General features: G+C 37.9%; 2 protein-coding genes and 2 long non-coding RNA genes across 4 annotated transcripts; 2 read left to right on the forward strand and 2 right to left on the reverse strand.

The window, feature by feature from the left end:
- Nucleotides 1-286: 286 nt before the first annotated feature.
- On the reverse strand, nt 287-1,673 carry LOC142607308 (uncharacterized). Its single transcript, XM_075778750.1, has one exon. It carries the CDS (start codon nt 1,580-1,582, stop codon nt 626-628), a length of 957 nt encoding a protein of 318 aa, XP_075634865.1. The 5' UTR covers nt 1,583-1,673; the 3' UTR covers nt 287-625.
- Nucleotides 1,674-4,946: 3,273 nt separating this feature from the next.
- LOC142608138 (uncharacterized) lies at nt 4,947-6,814 on the forward strand. Its single transcript, XR_012839432.1, has 2 exons — nt 4,947-5,358; nt 6,410-6,814. It is a non-coding gene; the product is annotated as an uncharacterized LOC142608138 (long non-coding RNA).
- Nucleotides 6,815-7,690: 876 nt separating this feature from the next.
- LOC142608445 (uncharacterized) lies at nt 7,691-8,186 on the reverse strand. The gene is made up of 3 exons (XR_012839497.1): nt 8,165-8,186; nt 8,004-8,089; nt 7,691-7,830 (listed from the first exon to the last, which is right to left on the reverse strand). It is a non-coding gene; the product is annotated as an uncharacterized LOC142608445 (long non-coding RNA).
- A 3,188-nt stretch (nt 8,187-11,374) lies between these two features.
- LOC142606522 (uncharacterized) lies at nt 11,375-13,163 on the forward strand. Its single transcript, XM_075777855.1, has 4 exons — nt 11,375-11,532; nt 11,957-12,187; nt 12,260-12,392; nt 12,903-13,163. Exons 1-4 carry the CDS (start codon nt 11,375-11,377, stop codon nt 13,161-13,163), a joined length of 783 nt encoding a protein of 260 aa, XP_075633970.1.
- The last annotated feature ends 532 nt before the right edge of the window (nt 13,164-13,695 follow it).

Raw genomic sequence — 13,695 nt, forward strand, 5'->3', positions numbered from 1 at the left:
TGGTAAGTAGTTATTGATAAGTAAAAAAGTGATGTTAGTGGTGAACCTAAATGAGAATCAGTACAAATTTGCTACTACAACAATTTGTTAAAATATTATAAAATAATTTGTGATTGTAGTATTACTTATAACATTTTTTAAGTCAAGAATAATCATCCCCCTTCCCTGGGATTATGCTCATGTTTCCAAAGTTCATACATCTTATTGATCTTGATTACGATTATAGCAATTGTCCATTGCCTAAAATAGTATAAATATGAAAGAGAGAGAGAGAGTCAACCACAAATGGAATGGAATAACATGATCCAATTATAGAAAAAGAATTACAAGAGACATTATTATTCATACGTGCATGGAACTCGTGTCCAATTAAAGAAATCACAAACTTATATGTTATCTGTTCATTACAATAAAATTATATATTTTTGCCTAAGAACGCGCTAAAGCGTCAATGTCCTTCGAATTCAACCTTTGTTTTAACTGGGTCGCCTTGATTGACACTGAACCAAAGTATATAATAATAAACCAAACCTAATGACAGTATCTGATTACTTCAACAGCAATTATTCTCTTTTAACAAATTATAATCTGCAAAACAAAACATTACAAATCATGATTACTTTAACTAGTAACCAGTGGGGGGTGGTGGAGATTTGTAATAGTAGCGATCTCGTGGTGGTGGGGATGGTGGTGGAGGTGACTTGTAAACGTAAGGAGGAGGAGGTGATGGGGAAGGTGGTGGAGGTGACTTATAAACGTAAGGAGGAGGAGGTGAAGGAGATGGAGGAGGTGGTGACTTGTAAACGTATGGAGGAGGTGGTGATGGAGATGGGGGTGGGGGAGATTTGTAGAGGTAAGGCGGGGGAGGTGACTTGTAGACGTAGGGAGGTGGGGGAGAAGGAGATGGAGGTGGTGGGGACTTGTAGACGTAAGGAGGTGGGGGTGAAGGAGATGGGGGAGGTGGTGACTTGTAGATATAAGGAGGAGGAGGTGAGGGTGATGGTGGTGGTGGAGACTTGTAAACGTATGGAGGAGGAGGAGATGGAGATGGTGGTGGTGGTGGTGATTTATAAACGTATGGAGGAGGTGGGGATGGTGATGGGGGAGGTGGTGACTTGTATACATAGGGAGGAGGCGGTGATGGTGATGGGGGAGGTGGGGATTTATAAACGTAGGGAGGAGGTGGTGAGGGTGATGGAGGTGGAGGTGACTTGTAGACATATGGAGGGGGAGGTGATGGAGATGGGGGTGGTGGGGACTTGTAGACGTAAGGAGGAGGTGGAGATGGAGAAGGAGGGGGTGGGGACTTATAATGGTAAGGTGGAGGAGGTGATGGTGAAGGTGGTGGTGGTGATTTGTAGTAGTAAGGAGGTGGTGATTCGTGGTGTGGAGGTGGTGGTGGTGATTTGTAGTGGTAGGGAGGTGGTGATTTGTGGTGTAGAGGTGGTGGTGGCGATTTGTAAACGTAAGGTGGTGGAGGTGGAGAAGCGTAAATGTAAGGCTTGTGATCATCGGCAGCTACATTGGTAGCTAATAAGATTAGTGCCAATGCATAGACAAGGTGAGGCCAAAGATTGGCCATTTTTTGAGCAACACTAGAGAATTAAGTCCCACAGCTTCGGTGACTTCTGTGGCTTAGAATAAATTTAGACTAGTTTGTGAGTGAACACTGAGGCAAGGCTGACACTTTATATAGCCATCCCTTCATTGAGTAGAACATTTTTTTAATAAAATATGATGCTTCCAGCCTAACTGATTATGAATTAGCCCATTAATATAATATAATTTTGAACGTTCTGTACCTTTTTTTGTAATTAAAAATAGAGGCCAGTTGGATCCCAGTAAACTCTAAATACATCTTGTACGTATGCTCTGAAATAGTCCAGATGAACAATAAGATTAAAAAAAAAAAACTAGTATATTACAATGTGATCTGGTTTTGGAAGAAACTTTCTACTGTTGTTAAAGTTTTTGGTTGGTATTTTAATGAAAACTACACTGAAGATTAGGACCATTTAAACTAATTAAATAGTAGCATTAATCTTGGACTTTTGAACATTCTCGTATTTGCATGTGTTGCAGAAAGAGTCATATATGATTGTTTCAGACCAAGCAAAAATTCATTTGCAAACTATATATCCTAGTAATATTAATTGCCTGGTCCATGTTATTATAATTAGTACGCGTAGCCCATATGTAAATGATGTCTGCTATACATTATTGATCAATTTCTTGACAGCTTCTTTTAATTAATTCATTTTTTTTTTAATGTGGTAAAGTAGGTTTCACACCACGTGTATATTATTCCACAACAAGAGATTTTAAGTTTTTGAAACTAACTAATGGTTTGTATCATTGTAAACGTGTGTTGGCCAAATTCTTTTTTCTTTTTTTCGAATGGAATTATTGGCCAATTTCTTGACAAATTTAGTTTTTGAAAATAATTAATTTTTCGTATCATTGCAAATATGTATTGGCCAATTTTTTTTCATTTTTTGAATGTAACTATAGGAAAATTTCTTGACAACGTTAGTTTTTAAAATAAATAGGATATGTTTGGCATGTGAGTTTTAACATTACAACTCACATTTTAAAAAATATTACACATATTTTTACATGTATATTAAAAATACCCTAATAATATCACTCAAACTACTCTACCAAACACTTTTAATGGTGTCAATCACTGTCATGACCTAATTATCTGCTTCTTTCTCTTCTTTTTTCTTTTTCTTCTTTTTTTTTTTTATTGAAAACCTGATTTATCTAACCCCACTGCAAGGTTGTCAAGTTGATGGCCTAACACACAGCTCCTACGTCTCGTAATGCACTGGGGTCTACGTACAAATCACACTTCCGACAAAGGTTAACATTGACAATTTGGTTTTTGTAATTAATTAATATTAGGCCCAGTTCACATTAAAACAAATTTGTGGGGACTAGAACCGCGTGGTTAGGTGTGAATACCTTGAAATCCACGTCCATTTAGTTATACATTATTCTGTACATTACGTTTTTTGAGTTGATTGCCAATTGCATCTCATTTTCATGAGGAAAATTCCGAGTGGTGGTGAAGTACAGTCTATAGTTTTGATTTGCCGCCTAAGCTGACTCCAGCATATAGGACATTTTGTTGGCTTGCTCAGAATAGATTGCATCATCTACATCTCAAATGAAATGGTCAATTGTGTGACATACAAGGCATTTTCTAGACATTTGGTTAAGCCAAATTGGGAAAATTTATTAGCCAGGTTTTACCTCTTACATATAAGATCAAAGTTGGTTAGAAAATCTCTAGGTACTCTCGGAGTATTGGCGAAATAGTACTTTCTTTTTTCACAATCATGGTGAATCATACCACAAATTTAATAAGTAAACTTCACTAAGAATATAAAAGGAAAAAGCATTATTTATTGTGCACCGAGAGTACCTAAGAATTGCTCGTGTTGGTAGAGCTTGGTGTTAATTATGCAAAGATTATGGATTTAAGGTTGTTTTGAAATTAAATGCTTGAAAGAGTTATACATTCTCATTTGGATAGTCATGCTTTTGGGAAAGGATTCCAAAATCCTAATGCACACACACTTCAATAATTTCTAATGGTCTTTGAGAGAGAGAGAGAGAGAGAGAGAGAGATTTCTGATGGCTTGAATATGACTTATTTTATAAATGAGAGACAAAACTCGAAAAAAGGCATGGATGAAGATGTATTGTAACTTTTCTTTTCAAAGTTTTCATCCTTTAGATTTCTTTTTTCGTTCTTTATCCACGTACATTGCATATGTTTTATTAATATATTCTCCAAATAATTGTTAGGTAATTGCTTTATTTTGTCCATATACCCCACCATGGAACTTTGATTTTTTGCCTTCTTGATTTCTTAGGTTACACACCTGTGGGATTTGAAACCATTAACTAACTTTTTTTTTTTATTATTCTATGAAGAGGGAATTTACTTAATTAAATAAAGGCAAAAAGTCAGTAAAAATCATTGGATAGCTAACACCCTAGGAATTAGCATTTGAGTTAAAAACTTATTGTTAAAGTTTGATTTTAAGTAATTGTACATGGATCATTGAAAGTTTGAAACTATGAAGATTAGCTAGTCAATCAGTAATTATATTTTGTCAATTTTGAATATGATGCAAAAGGTTTCGTGAAAATGAAATTTCATTGATTCCATATTAAACAAAGTAAACGCATAACATTTATCACTTGCTTCGCGATACTAACTGTCGCATGTAGTACAGTTTTGGTGTTGGCGTGTGAGTGTATTCCCTTATCTCATCCCCTTCTCCTATATGTATGTGTGTTTCTCAAATAAAAAAACTAATGCTAGAGAACAAAGACAAGCAATAAATACATTTAACTTAGTACAAAGAAGCATTGTAATGCTTTTCTTGTTTCATATCAATATCGTGGCCGATTAAATGTCTCACCAATTCAAGCCTCTCTTGACTGCAACGGTGCAACCATGATGTAATTTGCTTGAAATATTCTTAAATAGAGCCATTGAAAGCAATTTAGTGACAATAGACGATTTGCTTGAAAGATTCCAAGTAGAGCTAATTTTGAACACTATTTAGCGACAAGAGAGAATTTCTACCAACTTCAACTGCCCCCTCCTTGACAATTCTCATGATGTCATGCCATTGTGTCCTTTTGTCCGGAGCTCGTTTGTGAGAATTTATTTTCATTGAATTACTGAATTAGAAAAACAAGTTTAAGCCAAAATATAGTTTTACTTTGAAAAAGTTGAAGTTTTAAGAAGTTGTATATAAACTAGATAAGTTGAATAAAATTTTGCACTGTTTTGACTGGTCAGAAAAAAATGACTACTTGTAGTTACATTTTGCACTTATAAGTACATTTTGTACCATATTCTAGTCAATGGGATTCATATCCCGTGCAATACTTAAGGCATTGCACAGGGTGCAATAGCTGAAATCCTAACCTCTTCCATTAAATCTAATGGCTCTAAAATAACTCTACGTCATCAATCCACGTCACTTAGAAAAAAAATCTAATTCACTCACATTCCTTCTCTCTCTCTCTCTCTCTCTCTCTCTCTCTCTCTCTCTCTCTCTCTCTCTCTCTCCTTTCTCTCTCCAACTCTGCACTCCTCATAGTCCTCTCCTCTATTCTCTCTAATTTTCAAAAAATCCCGATGTTGCTGTTGCCGCTTCCGCTCTTGCGCCAAACCACCGTCATCATACGACCAAGTCTCGAACCAGCCACCATTGCACCACCCACCGGCCAGCGTTTCTCTCCTCCAACAATCTATCAACCCTTGCTACGCCTTTGCCAGCTCCACTGCTTAGCATCTCCAAACTGCACCGCCAGCCCAATCATTTCCCAGTAAGTTCTCTCTCTTTGAATTTTCATTGGGAACACGAAAGAAAATAAATTGACATTGGAATTTTTTTTAGTTAATTTTGAGATTAACGATTGAAATTAGATGGTGGGTTTTTTTGGCTGTGGGATTTATGGGTTCTTTTAATCTGGGTCTTTTTCTTTTTCTTTTTTTGTAAAGTTGTGATTTACAACAACAACAACAAAAAAAAAAAAAAATTCATTCTCATGGTGGTGATTTGTACCAAGACCCAAGAAATTGTTGATGGGTAAATTGTTTTGCTCGGTATTATGGGTTGGATTATTTATCTATTTTTGTTTAAGTTTCACTTGTTGGTTTTTCTATTTGATGGTGTATAATTTGAGTGTTTGGATTCTTGGTTTTCCTTTGAACAACTTGTCTTCTGAGTTTTCTTATTAATTTCACCCATTAATTTGTTAATAGTTCTATCATTTTAACTAACTCCTAATAACACTCAAATTCAATCTAATGAGGAAGGCTTCATATATGTGCATGCATCACACTTGGTCTTGATTTTGCCAAGGATGTGCTCATAGACAAGGCTGTTTCTTCTATTAATTCTGTTCAACTACCCGATATTGTGAAGTTTGTGAAAACCCCCCATTTGTTGGCAAAGAGGATATTTTTCGTCCAAATATTAGAATTTATCATCTTAATATTGCCTCCTTAGTTCTTTAGATGTTAATAATGGAGAGATATGCATTGTCTTAGTTGCTTCGGGTGCCACTAGAAATTTGAGCATGAGTTGGCAGTTTTCTTACATCACTTGGTTGGTTCAAATTGCAATTACAAATTATGGGGGTGTATTTGTTCAAGTATACAGCATCTAGGCTAACTTTTGCTCTAATTGCAGTAAATTATAGATAATTTTTGTGAATTATGGTATATGTAGTTTTTCTTCTGTTGGGTTGTCTTTGTCATGGAAATTTCTGTCTGTTTTAGCCAAGCTTTAAATAAAGGTTGTTCTAATTTCAAAAGGTGTGGGCTGTTATTGTTGAAATAAGTCATTTTCATTGTGATTTCTGCTTTTATCAGGAGATTGCTATGATGGAGGAAGAATTAAAGGTAAAGACTGAGATTATCAAGAAGCAGGAGAAACCGATCCAAGGATGGAGAAAAGAGCTGAAAGACCAGTTGGACAAGCACAATGCCGAGTTGGAGAGGGTATAGAGTGTGGTTTTTGAGCAATAAGCTTGTAGTGATTCTTCCAATTGGTGGCTAACTTTTCTTGGTGCATCATGCTCCTGGAACTTCTGATGGCATTTTTTAAAAGATCTTGTTGCCTGTGTTACTTGTAAATGTGAATTAGAAACATTTCTTGAATCCCTAACAATTTTAAACTCGAAGTTTTGCAAGCTGTAGCGTTCTATGCAGCGCAATGTATGTGATTTGCCTTTAATGAGCAAAAAAGTGAACGGTCATCTTTAAAGACTAATTTTCCTAACATTCTTCATTATACATTGGCCAATTGACAATTTCAATTGGCACCTGTTGGAGTTTCCATCGCGTCCTTTCTCCTTTGTATATATTGAAAAAAAAAAAAAAAAACAATCAACAACAAAATTTGCCAATCTAGTTCTATTTTAGTATTCCAGTGCAAAATGAAATGATCATGAAATGCCATGTCAACAATACCATAAGCAGACCTGGCTGGTAAATTGCAACTGTACAAGCCCAAGGGCAATAATTTTGAGATCTCTCGAGGCACAATTTTGGCTTTATAAGTTTGTGGAATACGCAGAAGGCAATAAAGGATAAGCCTTGCAGTTTGCCACCATTTCTTCACGCCAGTACAGATTTTCAATATATGGTTAAAAGTTAAAACCATCATCGTGTTCCAAACAGTTAAGATGTCACTAAATTTCAAGGCACATGAGAGGCAAAACGGAAATGAAACTTAAAGGGGGTTGATAACTCAAAAAGGAGTCAGATAAGCTACTTCATTCTTTTTCAAAGGGGTAGAACAACAATGAAAAGATTACAATTACAATGATACACAATCACTTCTAAAGGCTACTTTTGAAAAATGAGAATGTAACGAAGATAACTAGCAAATGAGAAGATATCACATCTAATTCAATAGGTAATATCCTAGTTGAAAATGCATTTCAGCCTTCCCCCATGTGGATAGAAAAGGTAAAACCTAATTTGTCTATATCATTGCATACATGATCAACATTGGATTCTGTTGGGTTATCTTGAAACCTTGGAGTGCCTGCATCGCAACTGTTGATTGCATCTCATCTGTATACTCCACAAAGGCAATTCCTAGCTTTGTTTCCACCATTCTAACTTCCTTAAAACCATGATATTGGTGGAAGAGAATTTGCAGCATCATAGGAGTTGTCTCATGGGGAGGATTCTGCACGAACAATATGTTGTTTGGTGGAGCAGGTGCCTCTGGTACCAAAGACTTTACACCACCCGGATAGGGTATTTGAGATAGCTGCACCATTCTGGAGAGAGAGTGAGAGAGAGCAACATGATAAGGATTGAATTACAAAATATAAAGTATTAACACACCCATATGAAAGCATATAGAGCACAAGGGATTAAGAAAAATGACTAAAACATGAAACCACATTTCAAATGAACTCAGAAGTGGTCCCAAAAAAGAAAGCATGCTTACTGGAGGCGCAACTCCATAAGCTCCAGCATAAGCAGGATTCAGACCCAATCCAGCTTGAGCATCATGTTGTTCTTTTTTCTTCTTTCCTGCAACAATAAGGAAACATGTAAATCTCAGTAAAACAAAAAACAAGTCATAAGAAAACCAGATCTAGGCCATACATTTGCCACTCTAGCTAAAAGAAACAAACAAGGGAGTGTCCAGTACTTCTTATATACTCCAAGATAAGCATCCAATACTTAAAATTTTATTTTAAAAATAAAAATTTTAATGTTCTGAACATGTGAAATAACTTCTTGCATCATCCTGAACATGTAACATTAGGACATGACCTTCAGTTTAAAGGAACATAATTACAAGTTAAAGCATGAGAAAGGTTTAAAACATATGTTCTGACCAATGTACAAAGAAGGGATGCTTGTCTGATATTTTCACATTAAAATATCTATATCATACTGAATCCAAATCCTGAATCCACATCAATGCTTCATAGTTAACACTTGATTTACCCTTAGAACCATGACAAAAACTTCAAAAAACTGCCAAATAATATATAGTGAAAACTACATACAACAACAATAACAACAAAAAAGCTTAGTCTTAAAAATCAGAGAGAGACAATAACAAAATTTTCTAATTGGTATTACCAATGACAGCCCTTATTTCAACAATAACAACATTTATTGTTTTCTAATTGGTATTACCAGTGACATCAACTACATACTAAATTCTTCATTTTTTTTTCCATCCTAACCCACACCATCAAATAGAAAAACCAACAAGTAAAACTTTTAAAAAAAAATAGATAAATAATCCAACCCATTATACCAAGCAAAAAAATATACCCATCAACAATTTCTTGGGTCTTGGTACAAATCACCACCATGAGAATGAAATTTTTTTTTTTTTTTTAAATCACAACTTCACCAAAAAAAAAAAAAAGAAAAAAAAAGACCTGAATTAAAAGAACCCATAAATCCCATAGCCAAAAAAACCCACCATCTAATTTCAATCCCACTAACTAAAAAAATTCAAAAAAATTCCAATGTCAATTTATTTTCTTTCGTGTTAAGGGTTTGTTTGGATAGAACTTATTGCTGAAAACTGAAAACACTGTAGCAAAATAATTTTTAAATGTGTGAATAGTGCTATGGGACCCATTTTTAATGAAAAAGTTGCTGAAAAGTGAAATTTGTGGGTGGAATTAGTCAACAACTACGGCTTGAAAAAAAAAAAAAAACTGAAAACGCTGAAACGCAAAACGCAGCTGGGATAAGTTGAATCCAAACGCCCTCTAAGTCAGAGAGAGAGAACTTACTGGGAAGTGATTGAGCTAGCGGTGCAGTTTGGAGATGCTAAGCAGTGGAGCCGGCAAATGCGTAGCAGGGGTTGATAGATCGTTGGTGGAGAGAAACACTAGCTGGTGGGTGGCGCAATGCTGGCTAGTTCGAGACTTGGTCATACGATGACGGTGGTTTGGAGAAGAGCGGAAGTGGCAACAGCAACATCGGGATTTTTTGAAAATTAGAGAGAATAGAGGAGAGGACTACGAGGAGTGAAGAGTTGGAAAGAGAAAGGTCTGAATAGGGAAAAAAAAAAAGAGAGAGAAAGAAGGAATGAGGTGAATTAGATTTAGAAAGCGTGAGCATGTGATCATCATGGTCCATGACCAATAATACTGAATTGCTAATAAGAGTTTTTTTTTTTTTTTTTGTAAGAAGAATAAGAAAAGCTAGGCCGATGGAGCGCTCTGTCTCTCTCTCTAGGGAAGAACAAGAAGTATTAATACGTAGCATTAAGAAGTTAAAAGATGTAAACCATGCAGGATTTCAGGAAGGACAGGATTCATTTCCGTCATCACCGAGCCATGATTTCAGCTTATGGAATCGTGTAACATCCTTCAAGGATAAATTGATTAGAGAGATCCCAGGAGCCTTTACACAGGCCTTTAGTTTCGGAGGCTTCATGGAAGATGACGTGGAGTTGGATGATGAAATAAAGGCTCTCCGAGAAGGTCTGGTGGTGGTTAAGCTCTCGAAGGGTTTCGAACAGCAAATTAGAAGGCTGTGGGCGCGAGTGCTTATTGTAAAGGTGTATGGACGTTCGTTTGGGTTTAACTATCTTCATAATAGGCTGCTATCGTTATGGAGGCCTGTTGGGAGGTTAGATTGTGTGGACTTAGGGCATGGCTTTTTCCTCACTCGTTTCTCATTGCGAGAGGACTATGAAGCCACGTTGAAGAGGGGACCATGGTTCATTAGGAAGCACTTTTTATCAATCAGACCTTGGGAACCAGACTTTCGCCCGGCAACGGCAAATATATCCTCCATTGCAGTATGGATATGATTGAATGAACTTCCGATTGAGTATTATAACGCAGAAGCTTTACACCAAATTAGTAAGATGATTGGTAATGTCCTAAGGGTAGATATGCACACCGAATTTGAAGCGAGAGGGAGGTTTGCTAGGCTTTGTGTCCAAGTTGACATGAATAAACCTCTTGTAACAGCCATATTGATTGGAAAGTTTGAACACCTGACTGTTATGAGGGCATTCAAAAGCAATGTTTCAGGTGTGGAAGAATGGGGCATAAACGTGAGCACTGTCCGTACATTATCTAGCATGATTTTCCACTGAGGATGGCGAAAACGATTGTAGAAGGTGAGTTGGTTAAGCAATCATGCGAAGAGTGTGACACAAATAAGGACAAGGCTAGGAGGGGGACCACGAAGAGCGTGCCTGTCAGTGAGCATGTGGTTGCAACGGGCAGGGGATATGAACCATGGGTAGTGGTTAACCAGAAGAAAAATGGGACAAGAAACCAGAAGAGTGGTGGGCCCTCTGCTGCTCAAGACGTTGGGCAGCCACAACAAGATCAAGGGAGAAGTGGGAGTGTGCTAAAGACAAATGTGGTTCGCGGGCAAGATGATTCCAGTAGCGATTCTGCTAGAGAGACTAAAAGGAAGTTGCCACCACAAAGGGCCGTAAATAGGCCTTTATTCACTGAGACTATTCAACACACAGGGAAGGAGCATAGCCAACGGGCCCATAGTATCTTAGAAGGCAACCATATTTTGCCTGGTCCAGAATTTGTAGAAACACGGGTTGGGTTAGAAGCAAATAAGCCCAAGCCCAATCGTAAGGATTCAATTAGGGGTAAGAAGACATTGGCTCGACTTAAGGTAGCTCAAGTTTTGTTATTGAACGTTGTTGGAGATACTAAGTCAGGAACAGCAATACCTCTGCACATCACCTCCCATGGACAAGCCGAGCAAACCATTCACGGTAAAGAGATAAGCCGCAGGAAAAATGGAGACCAGCAGCTGAGAGCATCTGCTAAACTTCAATCCATAACTATGTAGCTACCAGATATGGGTTTTGAGTTTAAAGGGGTTTGTAGTCAAGGTTCCAAAAGTAGTGCTTGCCGAAATTTGAGTGAATCCAAACCATGTCTTGGGATGACGCAACGAGAAGTTCAAGAAAGCAGGGGAATTTATTTTCCCATTGACAGAGGTGAGCGCAAGGATAGGTAATCTACCACTATTGGACCCAGCGTGGATGGAGGCTAAAATTCCTTGGTGGCAACTTCCGATGGATGCGTTGATAGAGGCACCGGTCCCTATGTTGTGCGAAGTAAACTCGATAGAATGTCTGGTAAAGAGGAGGAGGTTGGAATGGTAACCAATTTCCACACTCCTCATGGGGAACAAACTGAAGCTAATTCAAGGGCTCCAACCAACCAAGGTTTTTAATTTACTAGTGGCTTCGCAAGAGATGGAGATGGGTGTGTTTCAACACAATTTGATAATGTTGCCGGGCAAAGGTCAGACGAGGGATATGTTGAGGTGGATCAGATGGAGTTTGAGAAATGAGGTAAAGCCACTACCACTTGTTGATGAATGCCTCACCCCAAACCACAATCTTATCATGAATATAATATTATGGAATTGCAGAGGCGCTTTGAAGCCCTCTTTCCAAAAGCATGTCTGCGAGTTGGTTCACAACCATAATCCAGCAATCTTAGTGGTGATGGAAACCCGTATTGTGGGTGAAAGGGCGAAGGAGATTACTAATCGATTGCCTTTTGATGGAGTTGTTCATACGGAGACTATTGGTTATGCTGGTGGGCTCTGGATGCTCTGGAATTCAAAGAGAGTGGAGGTTACTCCGCTATCCAACACAGAGTAAGAAGTACATGCTATAGTTAAGGTACGTAATTCTGATGCTAGCTGGATGTTTACTGCTATTTATGCTAGCCCTAAGACTGCTAGGAGACTTATATTATGGAATAATTTAAGTAAAGTTTCAGAGCTGCATAACATGCCCTGGGTTTTAGCTGGGGATTTTAATGAACCCCTTATGGGGGAAGATAAGTTTGGGGGAAGAGCAGTGAGTGCAAATAGGTCCTTGCTTTTTAAAGAGTGTTTGGATAAATGTAGTATGATAGATATTGGGTTTTCTAGACCTCGGTTCACTTGGACCAACAAAAGAGACATCCAAGCGCTTATCCAAGAAAGGATAGACCGGTTTTTTGTTAACCCCAGTTGGTGCCTTTTGTATCCGGAAGCAAGAGTGGTTCACGTCACTAGGTGCCACTCAAACCATCACCCTGTATTGATGGAAATGTAGCCTAGGAAGGGCGCTTGGAGGAACAAACCTTTTAAGTTCCAAACATGCTGGCTTTCAAACCCATCGTTCCCCAGCATTGTTACTCAGGCTTGGAGACAACTTGTGATGTTGGTGGATGCTATAGGCAAATTCACAGAGAAAGCAACAATGTGGAATAGAATGCAGTTTGGGAATGTGTTCAATAGGAAAAAGAATCTCATGCCTAGATTGAATGGTGTTCAGTAGGCCCTATCTATTAGATCTTCCTCTTTTCTCATCAATCTTAAAAAGGAGCTGCTTAAGGATCTTGATGTTGTGCTTAATCAAGAGGAAGAGATTTGGGCTTTGAAATCTCGGGTTAATTGGATGGTGCAAGGAGATAGAAATATCGCTTTTTACCATGTTTCAACTTTGGTGCGTAGGAAAAGGAATCGGATTATGGCGATAAGAAATGCAGTAGGGGAGTGGATTTATGAGGAAAATGCAATTAAGGAATTCATTAGGAGCGGGTTCAACTGGGTGTACACTTCTTCCTTCTCTTGTGTGTCCTGAACAGCCCCTTCCATGTCTCCATGGCAAATCAGCCTAACTAAATAGGAGAAACAGAGTATTGGTGGGGCAGTTTTGGAGGAAAAGATAAAAGCAACTCTTTGGTCCTTAATGACCTTTAAAGCCCCAGGACCGGATGGGCTTCATGCAGGGTTTTTTCACAGATTTTGGTTGATTATTGGAAGTTTTGTGGTGAGTGTAGTGAAAAGGGTGTTTACCGAAAAGAAAGTTCCAGAATTTTTAAACAAAACTCACATTGCCCTTATCCCTAAGATTCAAGGGCTAGAAACCTTAGCCAATTATAGGTCGATTAGTCTTTGTAACACTGTGTACAAAATTATAACTAAGATTATTGTGGCTAGATTGAGGCCTAACTTAGATAAGCTTGTCTCTCCTCTTCAAGCGGCTTTCGTTCCAGGAAGGAAGGATGTTGATAACACTATCATAGTGCAAGAAATTGTTCATACTCTTAGTAAGAAAAAAGGGAGGGTGGGATATATGGCGATAAAGATTGATCTAGAGAAGGCTTATGATA

The sequence above is a fragment of the Castanea sativa genome, chromosome 8, assembly GCF_040712315.1.
Source record: "Castanea sativa cultivar Marrone di Chiusa Pesio chromosome 8, ASM4071231v1".
NCBI lineage: Eukaryota > Viridiplantae > Streptophyta > Magnoliopsida > Fagales > Fagaceae > Castanea > Castanea sativa.